The sequence below is a fragment of the Danio rerio genome, chromosome 17 (genome assembly GCF_049306965.1).
Source record: "Danio rerio strain Tuebingen ecotype United States chromosome 17, GRCz12tu, whole genome shotgun sequence".
NCBI lineage: Eukaryota > Metazoa > Chordata > Actinopteri > Cypriniformes > Danionidae > Danio > Danio rerio.
In genome coordinates this window covers 50,279,474-50,300,615 of record NC_133192.1, presented here as the reverse complement: position 1 = coordinate 50,300,615, position 21,142 = coordinate 50,279,474, and the positions used below count along the sequence as shown (strand labels likewise).

Genomic DNA, 21,142 nt, shown 5'->3' with positions numbered 1-21,142 from the left:
ATGACTTTTTGGGCTCTATTTTGACGGTTCATGCGCAGAGCACAAAGCGCAGGGCGCAAACGCTTTCAGGGCGTGTCAAAACGCATTTTTGCTAATTTAAGGATGGTAAAATCTGCTTTGCGCCGTGGCGCATGGTCTAATAGGGTTGAGTTTATTTTCTTAATGAGTTATAGGTGTGTTTTGAGAATAAACCAATTACAGTCTCATCTCCCATTACCTTTAAGAGCCAGCTGCGTCGCACCAAGAGCGCATTCGCTATTTACAGGATGTAAAGTAAGTCTAAGTGGAAGCACTGAGCATTTCACTAGCAAACAGTTAACAGAAAACTGTTAAACAGAGCATCTACTGCGTGAGAATGAGAGATAATGGATCACTTTCACTTTCACTCTTGGATAGGGAAACCTTTACGCATGCACAGACATCAATTAGTCTATAAATAAATACTTTTGTTTGTTAAGCGCAAATATTCATTTTAAAACTATTTCTAAATTCAGTTCTAATTTCCAGCAAACGAATAAATGAACAATAATAACGAAGTGTGTTCAAAAACCTGAGTTATATCCTAAAACACATGCTGTGCCCCATATGGTCTAAAACCTGACAGGTGGGCAAATCTAAGCTTGTTTGTTATAAAACAAATATAAATATGGATATAATAAATAATACTGCCAATAATAATAACATTATACAAAAGCAAATTGTTACGAATCAACTGAAAAAGCCTCCCGAAATGAAGAAGACATAAAAGCAGTGATTTTTCATATTTATATAGGCTAGAAAATAATATGTTTTGTAATATTTTAATCATTTATACTTATATCCTATATATATTCTTATTATATCCTATATATATCCTTAATATTTTTTTTTTTCAAAGACTATTGCACCGCACCTTGTGCCACATTGCGCCGGGTGTATGATAGGTCCCTATATCTTACAACACAACTTTTTTTTGTAATTGAGACTTTGTATCTTACAAGGTGTCTATTTCTCATGATTGTTAACTTTATGTTTTACAGCGTGAATATTGACTTACATTATTAAAACATTAAATCTCACAGTTAGATTTTTTTTTCTCAGCAACTTTATCAGCATTGGTTTATGTTACTTGTAAAAGTAGTATATCACAATCTTGAGCCACTTTTTTTAAATAAAAGTAATTAAATGTGTTGCTTGTTTATCTTTCAGGATAGTATTGTAAAAGTATGTGTTGTTGTTTTGTTTGAGTCTTTATTTCACATTTGCAATCTTATGTCACACAATGTCATCAGTCTCACAATGCAATTTTTTTGTTGTAATTTTTTATTTTATCTACAACAGTGTGACTGTTACTCAAAACGGAGACTTAATATTTCACAATGTGACAATTCTCAAATTCTCAAACTATTTATGGCAATTGTTTTTCTTTTTCAAATATTTCCCAAATGTTGTTTAACAGAGAGTTTTTCCACAGTATTTCCTATATTTTTTTTTTCAGGAGAAAGTCTTATTTGTTTTATTTTGGCTAGAATAATAGCAGCTTTACATTTTTTAAAAGCCATTTTAAGGTCGATATTAATAGCCCCTTTATATTTATTTTCCTGATTGTCTAAAGAACAAACCATCGTTATACAATTACCTTAACTTGTCTAATTAACCTAAATAAGCCTTTAAAAAAGCTGAATACTAGCATTGTGAAAAATATCTAGTAAAATATTATTAACTGTTATCCTGGTAAAGATACAAGAAATGAGTTATTAGAAATGAGTTATTAAAACTATTATGTTTAGAAATGTGTTAAAGAAAAACCTTCCCTCTGTTAAACAGAAATTGGGGACAAAATATACAGTGGGGGCTAATAACTTAGAAGAGCTAATAATTCTGACTTCAACTGTATACTACAATGTAATTATTTATTGTAATTACGACTATCTGACAAAATAATTACTTCTCAATGTTGTGACTTCGTGTCTCACAATGTGACTATTCCTTTTCATTTTCAACATAGTATTACTTACAGCAGAGTATTTGCAGTTACACCTTTATCACAGTGTGACAAACCTACTTATCGTAATTGCAACAGTTCCTTTTTCATAACTTAGACTTTTCCTCTTAATTGACCTAAATATATTATAGTCTAACTTTATTACTGGCAGTGCCATCTTTAGATCTCCCGAAGTGACTCTTTCTTCATAACTGTGACTTTTCCACATAATATTGTTCAAATATGTCATAGTATACTGTGAGTATTACCAAAGAGATTAGAATCACCAAGAGGCGACTCTCAACAGAACGTTCTATTGCAACAGCAGCGCCCAGCAACAGCCCTGGATTCCGCCATTTTGGAAAGCGGTCGGTTGTCCATTGGAACTTTTTGCTGTCGCGGTGGCAAGCAGTTGCTTTGTTTTTATTTATTTATTTAAAAAGTGCATTAAAGCTGAGATACAACCTGAAAGATGACAATATAACACTTACTATCACAATCATCAGCACTTTTAATAGTTTATTTTACAGACTTATAATATGCTCTTGTTTCTATTGGAATTTTAATTCTAAAATGGCCGCCGCACCATCTAGTTTCCCAAATTACACTAGAGTGTTGCCTCTTGATGATTCTATGCTCTGTGGTATTACCAAAGACTATAGAAAACACAGGACATGTCACTTGTATTGTTTTAAAAAAAAATTGTAGAGGTCAATATGACTAATAAAGCCCGCCTTCCAGTACAGGAGCCAATCGTCGATCGCTATATGGCGAATAAAGCCCGCCTTCTAGTACAATAGCCAATCATTGAGGGGAGGGGCTTGGACCAGACGTGACTTTCTGCAGATTTTGTGTGATTCGAACATTTAGAAACAAAACTTATGAGACAGTTGTTATTTAGTTTTTTTTATTTTGCGATTACTAATATGAAATTCAATCATAAGCTTGACCAGTAGTTTTTGGAGAATTAAATGTTTCCCCATTAAGACAGAATGCCCCCAGTATACTGCCTGAGAGGTGTTTCAAAGATGGCCGCCGAGTGAAATGACTTGCCTTAAAGGGACTCTGGTATTACTCATAGTGGAATTTGTGGAGCTGTGCATCAATGGATTTGCTCTTCAGTGTTTGGAATTCCAGCAATGAAAATTAAACCACACTGAACTGAACTTCAACTCTAAAAAACTGGCCCAGATTTAATTTACAAGAACTTCCATGTTTGACACAATCTAGATTGTAAAAGCGCTATCGAAATGAAGATGAACTGAATTGATTAGTACTTCCTTTATATCTCACAATACAACTATTTCTCAGTATTGCGACTTTTACATGGCATATACTCAATAAATATTTGCCACAAAAACTTTAAATACATCTACATCAGGCTTCTGTATACCCTGCAAAAATCTATAATTCACATTTATAGAGTTAATGTGCAAAAGCCTCTAAATTCCACCTCAGTTTCTTCTCAGGCTCCTGTGTGTAGGGTTAGTAGTTTCACTTTTATGGCAATGAATAATTACTTTTCATCCCTTCAAAGTGAGTTAACAATGTAAACATTGGAGGCTGAGAAGAATTCTCATTTTATAAGTAATTTTAGGTGGCAATTGAAGCTTTTGCATCTGATCTCTTCATCTTACCGCATCAGCACTCAAAAAAGTTGAAACTTTCAGTTCTTTACCAGTTTAGAAATCTAAGCATTATCATTGGCCAAGAACAATGTTCATCTACAAAAAAAGATCCATCCATCCCATGAGCCATTTCAACATCCATCTCAATCTAGAATTTTTTTTCAATCTAGTAATTTTTTGACAGATTATTGAGTAATTTGTATGAACTCCACTAAAATACCAAACTCTTACATTGTTTGTCCACGTCCCACCCCTTAATGCTAGTCCAAATCCATCCAAACCCACATAAGCTCCCTTGCCTCCTACCTTGGGACGTTTCCAGACGATGTTCTTGACTTTGTTAGACTTGTGGCCCAGTTCTTTATAGCCCAGAGAGTCCACAGTAGCAGGGAAGGTCTCGTCCTCGAACAGGGTCTTCTTCTGGAGATACTCCTGCTTGAGGAGGGTGTAGTCCTGGCCACTGAAGCGAATGGGTTTGCTCAGCGACCCTTCGCCATCCCTTCTCTCCCTCTCCCGAATTAAACGGTCGCAGAAGAACCCAGACGGCGTATAGGGCATCTTGTCTCACTGTTTTTTTTTTAAGGGATTGAAAACACCGGCTTTTGCCACCACAACTTAAGTCTCGCAAGCCCCCAAAAATCCCTGGCATAAATTCAAACAGCTGACCTGTGATTGGTCGTCTTGCCAAATGACGTGCCTTTTGGTGCGGTCACGGAGTAAAAACCAGGGTTAGAAGAAAAACAGCACCTGTGGACACACTCCAAAAACGCTACCTGCATACAAACACAAACTGCTACAGTCTTCTCTTTGGGCTGCTCCCATTGGCTGGCAAACAATGAGTATTGGGCGACATTTGGGCGCTCGTGCCATCATTGTAGGGTGACACAAAGGAAAGCAGGCCTGCAAAGAGAGGCCAGTGAGATGGCCTGCCTCAGCAGAAGGCATTCACAGCCTTTAAACCTGGTCTCAATAGAGTTGGGCATTGAGCACTCTCAGCATAAAGACAGCAGGCTTGACATAACTTTACAAAACTCCCCGTTTTATGTGACTTTATGGATTTTTGTGGGAAATCAATCATCGTTTTCTGTAGCTTTTAGTTGTGTTCAAAAATTTGGAATTCGCAAATTCCAAAATGCAGTTAAAATTTTAATATTATACAATATAATTGGAATTAAAAGTATAAAAATACAATTAAAAAAAGTGAGTGAAGTTACTATTAATTTCTGTGATGCACGACTCAGTTTTTGGTGCTCATTTATTTATTATTATGACCTTTGAATGGAAACTGACAAGCTTTAATACAATTACTTTTAATTTCTGGACTATTTGATGAATGTAGAGTTTAAAGGGAAGGCATTTATTTGACATGGAAATCTTCTGTAACATTATCAACGTTTTAACAATTTCTTTTGATTAATTTTATTTATCATTGCACTGTAAAAATCTTTCTGCCTTATTTTTTTTGTTGAATCAAACCTCAAACTTTTCTAGTCGTCCCAACTTACATCAATAAAACTGACTAAGAATATGACATTAAACTTTGTATAGTTAACTTAAAAAAAGTTTAGTCAACACTTGACTAATTAAAATAAGTTAAAGCAAAATAAAAATCAGTGTTGTCTTGATTTGTGAGCCATTTTTTCATTTTATTCAGTAAAATATTGTCATTTGTTTTATTGTGATAAAATATCTTCCACATTTTAGCAAAAAAAAAGTAAAAAATAATATACAAATTCTGAAAACGGCAAGTCAGTATAGCAAACGTGTGGTGTTTATTGCAAATGTGGGGTGTTCAATCTTAAGTGATACACCAAAAAAATTGTACTTAATAATTTTGATGATATGATCACTTAATTGAAAATATATTATATGCAAGTATCAGTTGTTTAACTGCAGGTATGTACAGTTGAAGTCAGAATTTTTAGCCCCCCTTTGAATTTTTTTTCTTTTTTAAATATTTCCCAAATGATGTTTAACAGATTCAGGAAATTTTCACAGTATGTCGGATAATATTTTTTCTTCTGGAGAAAGTCTTATTTGTTTTATTTCGACAAGAATAAAAGCAATTATTAATTTTTTAAACACCATTTTAAGGACAATATTATTAGCCCCTTTAAGCTATAATTTTTTTCGATTGTCTACAGAACAAACCATCGTTATACAATAACTTGCCTTATTACCCTAACCTGCCTAGTTAACCTAATTAACCTAGTTAAGCCTTTAAAGGCTGTATAGAAGGGTCTTGAAAAATTATAATTCAAAAAAAAATAATTATTCAAACTATTATTTTAAGAAATGAGCTGAAAAAAAACTTATTTCTGGTAAACAGAAATTGGGGGAAAAAAAAATAAACGGGGGGTAATAATTCAGAGGGGCTAATAATTCTGACTTCAACTGTGTATGATTGAGCGCAGTATTGTCCAAGGAAAACTCGACACCTTAACTTTTTCTGATTTAGATTTTAAGGTAATACCATAAAAATTATGTAAAGCTGCATTGAAATGATAGTCATTGCTTTACAAATAAACTTGAATTTGATAATTTATTTGAAAAAATTAAGGTTATTCCATCAAATACTGATTTCCTAACTCTTCTGAAATCCTTGGCAGTATTGTCTAAAAATAAATATAAATGTGTCTGAAAACAGCGCAAAATTCCATGTTTAGAAGAAAAAAAATCTAAAATGAAATTTTACTCAAACAAATAATATTAAATAAAAGTAATAAAATATTTATATATATATATATATATATATATATATATATATATATATATATAATTATTATTATTAAAGGAATCTAATGATTTATAATGGTGATTGTAAAAATACGGAAAATGTATAAAAAACGTAAAAAATATATTATTAAAGAAATATGTTGATGAATAGAGGTGATTGAAAAAAGAACACAATGATTTAAGTTAATGGCTGTTTGCAATAGGTCTATGTTATGACATGTCAATCTACAAATAGTGAATTAACCATACAATATGTCAAAGATGCCAAAAAATGTACGTATTTCTCATGTAAAGCTCATGCATGACTCAGGTAAAAAGAAGAGACAAGTAAATGAAGAAATAAATTAAAGTAAGAGACGAATGATGTGTGTGGTAATGGAGTGGGGAAAATAATAAGCTTGCACTTCATCCTGCTCCATATCGACCATAATGAAATGTATTTTGTCTGAAGAATTGTTTTGAATAATTAATTTTTTTCTTGTTCGAAATAAATAAATCAAAATTAAATCAAAACCATACTCATAAGACTGTTCAAGTGGTCTTCAATTTTTTTTAATAGCTGTATATCGCTAATGAATAAAAGATATGACTTTGCTCTTTGACAATCCTTTATTTAGGAATCAAAACGTTTAACAGCAAATTTTGTATATTTTCAAAACCCATTTGTCCCTCCAATGTTGTCAAATCTACAGTTTTATATCAAATTAAAGATAAAAGAACCCAACAGCTGAAATGTCATCACATTATTATTAAAATAACTTGAGGTAGTAAATCATTTTGGAGGGAATCTTAAATATTAAACCACTGATTTAATTACAATGAACAACTATAACATATCATTGCAATGATAAACTGCCGTGAGGTTTAAACAGCACCCCAAAAAACACCATGGCTATATTATTATTTCCCAGTCTTTGCATATTTCAAGTTCCAAACCACTTAATGTTAATACGCCTCGTTTTTTGTCAAATTCAAACATGACCGATGTCCTCTTTGCACCTTAAAGAAAAAAAAAAAGAAGTTTTAGTGACGAGCGTCTCTTTTGTTTACCGTCACATCATTTATATATGTAGTAATCTACTAATACTTAACATGGAAGGACATTTTAGGCCTCTTCCCACCTGATTTGAGCTTGGGTTTCCTTTTCACACTTTTCAGACCAAGAATGACCACCGTTTCCACTTTGTCATCAGAGACAAACAAGCCTTTATCGTTAGCACAGCTGAAAAGGAGAATGACGTTCTGAGGTCTATGAATACTCAATGGTACGGAACCTAAAACAAAACAGGAAGGAAATAAAGTGATGTAACTTGGGTTATTACCTGTTGACAAGCCTGCCGGCCTGCATGCTAAAGCGCCGCAGACAGAACTGCATCTGGTCTCTGTAATTAAAAGAGTGGCCATCATCCAAATAAAGAAATCCATCAGCTTTGCCCTGTAAAGCGAAACAAAACAAGTCAAAAGATGGAATTATGTTTAATGCTAAGGAACTACGGAGCTAAGGCTACATTCACACTGCGAGGCTTAGTGCTCAAATCTGATTTTTTCTCAGAGCTGATGTCTTTGCATGGCGGTGATGATGAACAGATCATGGTCTTAAACTGACCCGCATGCGCAAAAGTGCATTACGGAGAGCACAAAATGTCTAATTGTGCTTTTAATTGAATCTCTGATTCCGGCTCTTCACCTGACAGACTGCTCATTTTTGGTTTCAAACTGTAAAATATTCCTACACTAACCCTATAATGGAAAAAAAAAAACTGACTAATTGTAACAGTAGGCAAAATATGGGAAACCATGATTGATGAAAATGAAAAAAAAAAAAAAAAAAAAAAAGAAAATAAAATAAATTTCCAAAAAAAAAAAAAAAAAAAAAAAAAATATATATATATATATATATATATATATATATATATATATATATATATTTTATATATATATATATATATATTTATATATATATATATATATATATATATATATATATATATATATATATATATATATATATATATATATATATTATATAAAAACATTATATTCTTTTATTGGGACAAAATAAAATCCCTCACTTTCAATATCTGAAATAGTACTCTTAAAATTCCATGATATTCAACAAAATGACAATCAGACGATATATTATGGCAGCACATGGTACTTTTACTTCAATGCGCTACAAAAAAATATTTTCTTACTTGAGATTTTTTGTATTGTTTCTAGTCTAAATGTCTAAACAAAAAATTCAACTGCCCTACTAATATTTCATTTTTAATAGTTATTTAATTTATCATTTACTCTGATCTTCATTTGTATATTATTATTATTATTATTATTATTTATAATGAATCTTTTCACTGGTGGAAATGTCTACATGTATTTATATATACACTTCGTTTTTTATTGTCTTTCTTTCTTTTCATTTATTATTATTATTATTATTATTATTATTATTATTATTATGTTTCTTCAATCACCTGTAATTTCAGACTGAAGTAACTGACAGCTGGAAACATTCATTCATTTTTTTGTCGGCTTAGTCCCTTTATTAATCCGGGGTTGCCACAGCGGAATGAACCGCCAACTTATCCAGCACGTTTTTTAAGCAGCGGATGCCCTTCCAGCCGCAACCCATCTCACACACACACACACTACGGACAATTTAGCCTACCCAATTCACCTGTACCAAATGTCTTTGAACTGTGGGGGAAACCGGAGCACCCGGAGGAAACATCCATTAGCCTACATAATTAATTTTGTTTGTTAAGCACAAAGACTTGTTTCAAAACCATTTCTAAATTCAGTTCTAATTTACAGCAATCAAATAAATGAACAATGGACAAAATAAAAAGAGCCAAACACATGTCCTATCTCTCATAATGTCTAAAACCTGACAGGTGGACAAATCTAAGCTTGTTTTTAATAAAACAAATATAAATCTGCATATAATAAATAATACTGCTAATAATAAAATCATTATACAAAAGCAAATTGTCGTGAATAAACTGAAAAAGCCCCCCGAGATGAAGAAGGCATGGAGGTGGTGGTTTTTATATTTTTGTAGAAAATAATCATTTTTGTAATAATTTAATCCTTTAATTCATTCATCCTTTTTCATTTGTAAAGGTATTTGCTGTGCATCTCGCATGTTTTAAGCAATGAGCGGGGCGCACAACACTCTGCGCTGAACTTTAGACCTGCTCTCAGCCGGTCTACTGCACAGTCTATTTTAGTTCCTTACAATAACAACGTGCCAACAATGCGCCTTAACACACCTACATTCTAGACTGGCACGCCCATGAGCCCACAAAGTAGCAAAAATGGATTTACTATTTAAACAATGTGGCGGAAAATGGGAAAATTAAGGGCGTACTCACACTATGTACAGTTGCCTTGAACCGGGCCAAAGCACACTTGTCCCTTCTCCCGTCTCCCCGACGGCCCGCACTCACATTACATTCGGGCCTGAGCACGCTTACGTCATTGATAATGAGTTGTTCAGTTTAACAGAGGAGAAGTGCTCTAGCTCAGCACAGTGGAGATTTATTTATCTATATCAGTTTGGGATGGAGTGAGGCAGTGAAATATTTGGCTGAACAGATCTGCTACTTTTGACGCTCATAAACAACCATAAAGTCCTCGTGCACTCCTGTGTGAATCCCGGTTGGTTGTTTGCATGCACGCCGACAAAATAGGCACCGCTCATGCGCCGTGAAACCGGAGTAACAGCCTTTTGTGCAGAGGTGTCGGCACGCAGCGAGTTTTGAAAGTCGACTAAAGTTTATATAATATGATGATGATGATGATGATACTTTCACTAAGCATGCCTTTAAAGCAGAAAGGAGGGATAATGAGTCAGGGAGGTAAGACTTCATAACATGATTTCTCAGCCATGGTCTGGTCTAAGACCACAGATAATTCTATAATACATTTTTTGTATTCTTTAGAATTGTCATAATTAATTTTCATCAAAAAGGTTTCTTAAGTGATCTTGGCATATCACTCCAGTTATTGTTTTCCATTAATATTTAGGACTGATTTCTGTTATTTATTTAGAATAATAATTGTATATTAATATTAATTGTATTTATTTAGAATAAATATAAATAAATTGTTAAATTTATTGAATAACAAATCTAACAATTCAAGAGAGGTGGGGGGTGTATAGGGTGGTTCGCCCAGGGTATCATTTAAACTAGAACCGCCACTACCCTCCCCGATCGTCGTTGACAGCACGCACACACCTTCAATAGACAGCAATGGCTATGTAATATTTACCTTAAGGTACAGTATATCAATAGAAGAAGCTGCATTAATAAAATGGTTCAAAAAGCAATATGGATAAATTATATTATTAGGTATAGTGAGTGTGTATATAGTAATGCCTTTTGTTCAGTTTGTTCATTTGTTTGGGTAATTAATAAACTCATTATTCTTTCATTCATTTTCTTTTTGGCTTAGTCCCTCTATTAATCCAGGGTCACCACAGCAGAATGAACCGCCAACTTATCTATCACATTTTTTACACAGCGGATGCCCTTCCAGCTGCAACCCATCACTGGGAATAATAAACTCATTAATCTTAATTAATTTTAGACATGGCATATACCGTATGATGAACAATAAAGGCACGTAAAAAAAAAAGAAGTTATTTATACAGTATATGAAAAGTGTTTTTAAACTAAACATAGATTTTTATTTGGTTTGCACATGTCCTTGCTGGATTATTTCAAAGAATAAATTGCAATATTTCAAGTAGAATTAATTAAATGAATAATTACTACATTATTTTATTTACCAGAAACACAAATATAACATTACACTGAATTCATTATTTTTTTTTGTGTGCCACCCCAAGATTTGGTGCGGCTTCTTCTGGCCACCCCTAAGAAAATTTCTGGGGGCGCCACTGGTCTATAATAAACTACGACAGGGCTGGCCAAGTGAACCATGCCTGAGCTCGATTCAGAGCACTCACACTATTCAAACGGTCTGGGAAATGAGCCTGGGCATAGTAGCAACACATAGGGGCAAACATGTCTTGCACCTTATTGTGCCAGGTGTATGATAGGGCCTGAATATTACGCTTAGCCCATTGACAGAATATTTAGCTTGATTTAAGAATAAAACTCACTTAATTTTGACATATTTTTTCAGAAAACAAGACTATATTTTTACTTATCTAGAAAATGCCTCTTGATTTAGGAATTGTTAGATATTTAGACAAGAAACAAGAAGTAAAAGAAGCATTTTTTTGCAGTTCGGTCACCTTAATGTCCAGAGCCACAGTAAGAGTGATTGTATAATGCTGTAGGTCTGCTGTACAAGATCCACAAGCTGTTCTCCTAGGCACCACTGTTCCCCCGCGCTGGAAAACAAGCACCTAATACAGAAAATACATTATAAACAACCCTGTAAGACAGTTAGTGCTCAGTAGACTGCAGCATCAGAGGTGTAATGTGATTCGCTCACAGTGGTCAGAGTCACTGGTACATCCAGACTTCTGGCACCCTTGTGTACTTCTGATGTATTTGTGTCGTACCACAGCTTTTAAACACACACACAATATCTCTTATGAACACACTTTCACTTTCAGTACAATGAGAGTTCAACTGGTTTGTGAAAAAGTCTTACCTCATTAGACCCTGGGAGCAAAACCTTGACTTCTGTGACCCCTGGATCTGTCACAGGGCACACAAGGAGAGCACCGCCTGGAAAACATAAAGCAGTCATAAAGCTCACACTATAAATCTCACACTGGTGTAGCCTGTCTATTTTTTTTTCCAAATTTCTGTTTAATGGAGAGAAGATTTTTTCAGCACATTTCTAAACATGATAGTTTTAATAACTCATCTCTAATAACTGATTTATTTTATCTTTCCCATGATGTCAGTAAATAATATTTTTCAAGCCACTTCTTTACAGTTTAAAGTAACATTTAAAGGCTTAACTAGGCAGGTTAACCAGGCAGGTTAGGGTAATTAGGCAAGTTATTGTATAACAATGGTTTGCTCTGTAGATTATCGAAAAATATATATAGAGGGGCTAATAATATTGACCTTAAAATGTTTAATAAAAAAAATTAAAACTGCTATTATGCTAGCTGAAATACAACAAATATCACTTTCTCCAAAGAAAAAATATTATCAGACATACTGTGAACATTTCCTTGTTCTGCTAAACATTATTTGTGAAATATAAAAAAAAATTCAAAGGGGGGCTAATAATTCTGATTGCAACTGTATGTGTATCACACTTGCTTATAACTGGAGTCCCTAATCATGCCGATTTTGCAAATAACAATCTTGACCCAAAAATGTCAAAAGAAAAAAAAAATGTCAAAAAAAAAAAAAAAAAAAAAAAAAATATATATATATATATATATATATATATATATATATATATAGATATTTTATAATTAGTTGTAACTAGTTATGATTAATTATTCGTATTTCCCCCTTGTGACATATAACACACAAAAAAAAGTGTTTTAGGGGGTGACTCTTTTCAGTCAATCACAGTTCAAATCCACTTTTTGCTATCTTTTTTATATAACAAATTGCAAAGCCACTTATTTAAAAAAAATAAACAAAATATTTAGGATGTATAAATAAAATGCCTAATGAGTATTTAATAAGAAAGTCTGGAGATTGTTAGTAAGTAAGGTAGTAAGGTCATTACAAAGAAATCTCAAAGAAATTGCCATTGATTTCATAAATATTCAAATTCACATTATTATATTATATTATATTATATTATATTATATTATATTATATTATATTATATTATATTATATTATATTATATTATATTATATTATATTATATTATATTATATTATTCATTCATTTTCTTTTCAGCTTAGTCCCTTTATTAATCTGGGGTTGCCACAGCGGAATGAACCGCCAACTTATCCAGCTCGTTTTTACACAGCGGATGCCCTTCCAGCCGAAAACCCATTTCTGGGAAACCATACACACTCATTCACACTCATACACTACGGACAATTTAGCCTACCCAATTCACCTGTACCACATGTCTTTGGACTGTGGGGGAAACCGGAGCACCCGGAGGAAACACATGAGAGCGCAGGTAGAACATGCAAACTCCACACAGAAACGCCAACTGACCCAGCCGAGGCACTAACCAGCGACCTTCCTCCTTTGAGGCGACAGCACTACCTACTGCGCCACTGTGTCGCCTTATATTATATTATATTATATTATATTATATTATATTATATTATATTATATTATATTATATTATATTATATTATATTATATTATTCATTTTCTTTTTTCATCCACACTCATACACTACGACCAATTTAGTTTGTTCAATTCACTTATACCACATGACTGTAGGGGAAAATGGAGCACCCGGAGGAAACCCACTCCAACACAGGAAAAACATGCAAACTCCACACAGAAATGCCAAATGGCCCAGCTGGGACTGGAACCAGCAACCTTCTTGCTGTGAGGCGACAGTGCTAACCACTGAGCCACCGTGCCACCTCATAAGTAACAGTTTTTAGCAGGGGTGGGCAAACTTGGTCCTGGAGGGCCGGTGTACTGCACCGTTTAGCTCCAACTCTAATCAAACACACCTGCTTATAGATTTCTAGTGATCCTGAAGACACTGATTAGCTTGTTCAGGTGTGTTTGATTAGTGTTGGAGCTAAACTGTGCAGGACACCGGCCCTCCAGGACATAAGTTTGCCCACCCCTGGTTTATAGTATTGAGATAAATGCTTCATTTAAAATTTGACATTTTAACAAAAGACAAACCGATGAAATGAATAAAAATGACCATTATGAATGTAAATAATCCCTCTAGAAATCAATTCCAGGGGTCAAATATTTCTCTTTAATGTAAATATTATGATTTTTTTAAAATTATAAATAATATAACAACTGTTTTTGTAGTTTTTTACCAATCATGTACTGGTTCTCCACAGCAAATGTGCTGGTATCCTTGGGAAACTCCACCCAAAGGGGTCTATAGGGAAACACAGAAACAAATTTTTTTGTCAAAACATGTAAATCTAGAATACTGTTATGAGCATAAATATAATCCATATAAATAAAATATAGGGTCCCACTTTATATTAAGTGGCCTTAACTAATATGTACTTACATAGGAACTAATAGTTTGTTACAATGTACTTATTGTGTAAATACATGTATTTACTGTGTACTTATGCTTGATAAAATACTGTACATGTATGTAATTACATCTGTAATTAACTTTTGTAATTACATTTGTAAATACACTGTTGACCATCCCTTACACCTTAACCCACCCTTACACCTACCCTTGCCACCAAACCTGTCCATAACCCAACCTCTATCCCAACTCAAAAGCACCACAAGTGTTCTCAAATACATTATAAACACAGTAAGTACATTGTATTTATTTTTTGATGTAAGTACATAATAGTTAAGGCCACTTAATATAAAGTGGGACCAAATATTGTACTGGGGCTGAAAAAGCAGTACCTGATAGGTGGAAGTGCAGCTGTGTGTGCCTGGTGAAACAGTGTGTACCAGTACGGCAGAAGACAGTATCTGTCCTGAACAGCAGAGCGGATCGCAGAGGTCACCTCCTCTCCAAACAGCCACGGCTCACGACGCTTGGTCATTTTGGCAGAGTGTGCCCTGAAAAATGGCTGAAGGGCCCCTGCTTGATACCAGCGAACCAGAAGCTCAGGGTCTGGATCCTGCACGAAGCCCCCTACATCAGCTACACACACATACACATGATGATATTTAATCCCTTTACACCAAACTCCAAACTCCAAAACTGTCTCTTATGTTTACCAAAACATGATTTATTATTGATTTTATAACCAAATATGCAGTTTAAAAAAAGTAATAATGTGACATTAATATAATAAATAACTATTTTGTTTCAATACATTTTCAATTTAACTTCCTTTCAAGTCAAAGTTTCATTTTCAGCATTCTTTAGTACAGTCTTTGGTGTCTTAAAGCAGTGGTCACCAAACTTGTTCCTGGAGGGCCGGTGTCCAGCAGATTTTAGCTCCAACCCTAATTAAACACACCTGAACCAGCTAATCAAGGTCTTACTAGTTATACTAGAAACACCCAGGCAGCTGTGTTGAGGCAAGTTGGAGCTAAAGCCTGCAGGGACACCGGCCCTCCAGGACCGAGATTGGTGACCCCTGTCTTAAAGAGACAGTACACCCCAAAATGATGTTTACCTTTACATTACAGGTAAAAATGTTCAGTTTTGCACTTGCAAAGGTCAACCATTTTGCTTCATAATTTGAGTGTTTCTTCAATTAGTTTTGTCTAGATGTTTTTTGACTCGCAATGTGCCAATAGTGTTGATGTGAACAAGGATCATTGTTTCAGCTAAAAAAAAATCTTTAATGTTTTATGAAAAAAGAAGACAGCTACTCTGTCATTGGACATTGATAAAACGGGAGTATTACCATTCGCAACTTTCCCTGAACACCTGCGTTGCTTGAAGCCATCTTAAAACTCACGCTGAGTCTCAATGTCCAATCACAGTGCACAGTGCTTCTGAACAGTGTATACTGTTTAAAATACTTTAAAGTGTAAAATATGAAGTATTAAAATAAAGATGTCATCTGTCAAACCTCCACAAAACTGTATTCCTGTCAGACTCAGAGACAGCAGCATGGGGATTGAAATCTTTAAGTACTCCCAGGTAGCAACATTGTCCCCAGTCCAGATGGCGCCTGTAAAATTAACAACACAGAGTTGTTAATGACACATGAAAATGAAAAAATATCAGGATGAATGTACAATGTGCTTTCAAAAATACAATCATGAAACAATAATGACGAATAAATGAACTAATAACTTAACAAATATGTAAATAAATACAAGATTGAAAAGGAAAAGAATAATAAAATAAAATTAATTAATTAAACAAAATAAAATAAATAAAATAAAAATAAATTCAATTTATTTTCAATGTTTTAATTAATTAATTAATTATCTGAACAAAATAAAATAGATTTAAAAATTATATAAAATAAATTAAACAAAATGAATTAATTAGAATAAAAAATAGATAAAATAATAAAAATAATAAAATATAATGTAAATAATATAATATAAAAAATAAATTAAATACAATCAATTAAACAAAAACGACAAATAAATGAACTAATAATTTACTAAAAATTTAAATAAATACAAATTTAAAGAGGAAAAGAATAATAAAATAAAATAAATTAAATTAAATTAAAAATGTTATACAAAATAAATTAAATTAAACAAACAAAATGAAATAGATAAAATAAATGAAATAAGTAAATAAAAGATAAAAAAATAAAATAAAATAAACGAATAAAACAAATAAATAAATAAATAATTAAAAATAATAATAATAAATAAAAAAATTTAATTAAATAAAATTAAATAAAATTAAATAAAATTAAATTAAATTGAAAAAATAATAGATAAATAAACAAAACTAGACCCCATCTAGAAGTATTTAATATTGGTGACTAAATAGATAGTCACAAACTATGGAAAACCACACAAAAAATAGATATTTACTTTAAATATTCCATATAACTAATACTTAATTTAAAAAAAATCCGACACCCCTCAAAAAAGGAACCCTAATTGACACCTAAACCCATTTCTCTCGCTTCTGAAGGGAAGTGATCTATAAAAAGGACATTTTGAAAGCTACCTAACCTACCTAATCTCTGAGACCCAGCAAAGAAGGAGCGTGTAAGGATAAACGGCCTCTCTGTGCCACCCGAACGGGTCAATAAGCCCTCAAATGTAGCCATATGCTGTAAAGGAGAAGGAAAAAAAAAAACAATATAACTCTCTATATCTCTTTAACCAGAGTGTCTCTCTGTATTACATGCTGGTTTGGGCTCAGATTACCTGATAGAAGCCATATAAGTTGTGCAGTTCTCGATGTTCCCATCCTCCATGGTGAAGCGCATCTTTTGGCATGGTCTGTTCGGGCCCGTTGAAGACTGAAGGTTCGTTCATGTCGTTCCACACAAACAAAGATTCTGTTGAGCCCTATTGGAAGCATGGATGGAGAGATATCATTTTCAACATTAAGATAGTGTTCAGAAATGGCTATGCTATTATGTTAAACTGTGATAGTCACTCACTTCATATTTGCTTAGAGAGAACTGTCTGGCATACCATAATCTTGTCTTTGAGCTACTGAAGTCCAAATAACAGGATTCACCTGATGGAACAGAAATCACCTTTTTAAAAATATAAATGCTAAATAATAAAAAATGTAGATGAATTCTGAATAAAAATGTTTGACCTTCGTTTTTTTATTGTTAAAGCCACAGTATTGAAGAATCTAACCAAGGATCTGAGAATCTGAGCACACTTATTTGTGTGTTGTTTCAAGAAAACAACCATTCATTTGTGTTGTGTTTTATTTTCATTTGTTTATCTTGATTTATTATATATTTAATTATTTTATTAAAGCATATGATCATTGGTCATTTATATAATTATCATTATTTATTTTATTGATCATTACTTAATGATTTGATTAATATTGATTATTATTTATCATTTTATTATGTTTTTTTATATTCTATTACTACTATTTTCATATAAATATTGCTTTATTATTATTTCCTTTTGTCATATTGCTACTATCTAATGAGTGTGTGGATTCATTCTCTTCCCTGGCTCCGAGGCTCTGGAACTCTCTCTGATTTTGGCCTGTGCCTTTAAATGAAAATAAGCTGGTTGTTCCTTCCCACTCAAATGACATTTCTCTTTAGAGACGGATAACCAGAGTCAAATCTTAAGATAAGCACAACAAACTGACAACTCAAAGACGATAAAACAGAGACTCAGTGTCACAAATACCACAGTAAGGTAGCAAACTACACAGATATGCGGTTACCATGTTCGCACGCACACGTTTAACATGTTGAGCTGTTTTTGCGCATCTACTCTGGGCAAATCTGACAGGATCCCCACAAAATAGGTAAACGAATATGCTGCTGTATAGAGATGCATTAAAGTTAAGTTATTGTACAAAATAAACCTGGTTTAACGTCTATGAAACCAGGAGTCCTGTTGTGTGATTGAAGTATCCTCATTTATAGTTGTGTACACTAAGCAGCTGTGCTGATTCCAGAGGCTATGAATTACGTTGTTTAGACATATTATTTCTGAAAACGAGACCATATTTTTTACTTGTCTAGAAAATCCTTCCCGATTTAGGAATTTTTGGATATTTGGACTAAAAACAAAACCAAAACTCAAAGTAAAAAATAATTTTTTATAAAAAATAAAAAAAAAACACGGAAACACCAAATGTTTTTTAATATGTCATGTATTTTAACAGACTGCACACAGCAGCATTATAGCAGAACGTTAAAATGTATTTAGTTTGATAAAACAGCACTGCTGCTTCCTCATTTGATCATGACCAGAAGAACCGAAAGAGGTGAAAAGCTCTATTATAAGAAAAAGACTATTTTTAATTATTTATAATGAAAGTCTAGTTTTGGACCGCTGACTACTAAATCTTCACTGACGTCCCAAATTTAGCCTAGTTTTAGCCTAAACATCTATGTTTAGACATCTATTAGACATAAATAAAAAAAACTTTAGCAACAATATCAGCAACAGTCAGCATTTTTCAGTGCAGTGTGAATCTTCCTTAAGATTCCCAAATTCCCAAATAATAAACATGTACTCGTTTTAAACAAGTTTGAGATAACCCTGTTTGAGTTTCTTTCTTCTATTGAACATAAAATATGATATTTTGAAGAAAGCCGAAAACCTGTAACCATTGACACCCATAGTAGGAAAAAACAATTACTATGCAAGTCAATGGTTACAGGTTTCCAGATTTCTGCAAAATATCTTCTCTTGTGTTAAACAGAAGAAACTCAAACAGGTCTGGAACAAGTGAAGGCTAAGTAAATGAAGACAGAGTTCTCAGTTTTGGGTGAACTGTCCCTTTAAGATTTGTGCTCTGTGGCATTATATATTGTGTAGAGGATCTTACCTGGCCAACACGTTCCTTCAAAATCAAAGCCTTCTCTGTTCTTCACAAAATGGCCTCCTTTCTTAGCTTCACAGTAAATTGACCAATCGGGATCCATCTTGATGTGTGGGTCACTGATAACAACCAGCTAAACAAATACTATAATTAATTTAATAGAATTAAATATTAAAGCAGTGTTTCTCAACCACGATCCTGGAGGACCACCAACACTGCATGTTTTGGATGTCTCCTTTGTCTGATACACCCATTACAGGTCTTTCAGTCTCTGCTAATGAGCTGATGATCTGAATCAGGTTTGTTTGGTTAAGAAGACTTGGAAAATGTGCAGAGCTGGTGGTCCTCCAGGACTGTGGTTGAGAAACACTGTATTAAACAACTATACTGGTTATCTTACATAATCCACTACTATACCTTTCTTTTCTTCTTCATGAGATGATGCTGAAGTTCTGCTGGATTTGGGAAACGCTTGGAGTCCCAGGTGAAATAGCGCTTTCCATCGGTGTGCTCGATGTCCAGCCAAATGACATCATACGGGATACCGTGGAGGTCAAATCCAGCATCCACCGCTTTTACATCAGCCTCGTCCTCGTAGTTCCAGCGGCATTGGTGATTACCCAAGGAGAAGAGCGGAGGAAGAGCCTGATAGCCTGTTGGCAAATAAACAATAAATGAAATTCTATATATATTTATAATGAATTTTTTTGCAATAAGTATGCGTGACGGCATCAGTGTTGGGGAAAGTTACTTTAAAAAATAAAGCATTACAATATTGAGTCACTCCCCCAAAAAGTAGCTAGTTACATTACTTAGTTACTTTTTATAGTAAGTAATGCATTGTTACTTTTGAGTTACTTTTTATTATCTTTACTGAGGCTTGATCTCTTTCAGAACTTGATTTTTTTATTAAAGGAGATCTGCAATTAAAAACACAATGGCTGCATCTGAAACCGCATACTTCCATACTATATAGTACGCTAAAATCAGTATGCGAGTTGAGTAGTATGTCCGAATTCACAGAATTCGAAAATCCGTATGCGTGAAGTACCCAGATGGCTTACTACTTCGGGCGAGATTCCATGCACGCTGCGCTATCCCATGATGCTCCACGAAATAATTTATGAATGGGAGCGAAGCGACACAACTGACGCAGGTGGGACACATGACCATTACAAAATGGCGGATGTAGTAGGCCCAAATTCCATTCATACTTTTCACATTCATACTGTATAGAACGTACTTTTCTAATGGCCGTGTAGTACATTTAAATTCAAATGCAGTACCTACTGAGTAGTGGGCGGTTTCGGGCGCAGCCATTGTATAGCCTACACCTACATTTCCCTATAAAAAACACGCAAAAAATAACATATTAGTATAATATTATCTGAAAACTTCCCTTTTCATTTTCTTTAATAGGTTTAAAATAATGAACACATTCTCTCATTAACTGCGGGACTACTTTAATTTTAATTCAGCAATTTATTTTTCAAAATCTGACACGATGCCCACAAAATAGGTAAACGAATATGCTGCTTAATAGAGATGCATTAAAGTTAAGTTACTGTACAAAATAATCCTGGTTTAACATCTAAAAACCAGTGCTGTTGTGTGATTAAAGCATCCTCATTTATAGTTGTGTCCACTAAGCAGCTGTGCTGATTCCAGCAGCTATTTTACTGAGGCTTGATCTTTTTCAGAACTTGATCTCTTTCTTTCTTTTTTTATTAGAGGAGATCTGCAATTAACACACTGTATAGCCTAAACCTACATTTACCTTTAAAAAATATTAATATTAAAATATTTTAG

General features: G+C 33.5%; 2 protein-coding genes across 16 annotated transcripts in view; both read right to left on the bottom strand.

Annotated features, from left to right (window-relative positions):
• capn3a (calpain 3a, (p94)) overlaps positions 1 to 4,215 on the bottom strand; it is a 41,083-nt gene extending 36,868 nt beyond the window's left edge. For 3 of the 4 annotated variants that reach the window (XM_017351625.4, XM_017351626.4, XM_017351627.4), the window contains exon 1: positions 3,898 to 4,215. In XM_017351625.4, the coding sequence (XP_017207114.1) occupies positions 3,898 to 4,149 (252 nt within the window). In that variant the 5' untranslated portion in view covers positions 4,150 to 4,215. 4 annotated transcript variants of the gene reach the window in all.
• Positions 4,216 to 6,917: 2,702 nt separating this feature from the next.
• The window catches only part of ganc (glucosidase, alpha; neutral C), a 43,744-nt gene continuing 29,519 nt past the window's right edge, over positions 6,918 to 21,142 (bottom strand). For 7 of the 12 annotated variants that reach the window (XM_003200376.7, XM_073927768.1, XM_073927763.1 and 4 more), the window contains 14 exons: positions 19,751 to 19,986; positions 19,340 to 19,466; positions 17,460 to 17,539; positions 17,221 to 17,364; positions 17,027 to 17,123; positions 15,948 to 16,049; positions 14,821 to 15,064; positions 14,256 to 14,320; positions 11,959 to 12,035; positions 11,797 to 11,871; positions 11,594 to 11,707; positions 7,650 to 7,762; positions 7,449 to 7,549; positions 6,918 to 7,326 (listed from right to left, as the gene is read on the bottom strand). In XM_003200376.7, coding sequence (XP_003200424.2) covers positions 7,220 to 7,326; positions 7,449 to 7,549; positions 7,650 to 7,762; positions 11,594 to 11,707; positions 11,797 to 11,871; positions 11,959 to 12,035; positions 14,256 to 14,320; positions 14,821 to 15,064; positions 15,948 to 16,049; positions 17,027 to 17,123; positions 17,221 to 17,364; positions 17,460 to 17,539; positions 19,340 to 19,466; positions 19,751 to 19,986 — 1,682 coding nt within the window. In that variant the 3' untranslated portion in view covers positions 6,918 to 7,219. Of the gene's footprint in view, positions 7,327 to 7,448; positions 7,550 to 7,649; positions 7,763 to 11,593; positions 11,708 to 11,796; positions 11,872 to 11,958; positions 12,036 to 14,255; positions 14,321 to 14,820; positions 15,065 to 15,947; positions 16,050 to 17,026; positions 17,124 to 17,220; positions 17,365 to 17,459; positions 17,540 to 19,339; positions 19,467 to 19,750; positions 19,987 to 20,623; positions 20,678 to 21,142 lie in introns of all 12 variants that reach the window. The other 5 variants (XM_021467473.3, XM_073927762.1, XM_073927764.1 and 2 more) reach the window with 1 other exon arrangement.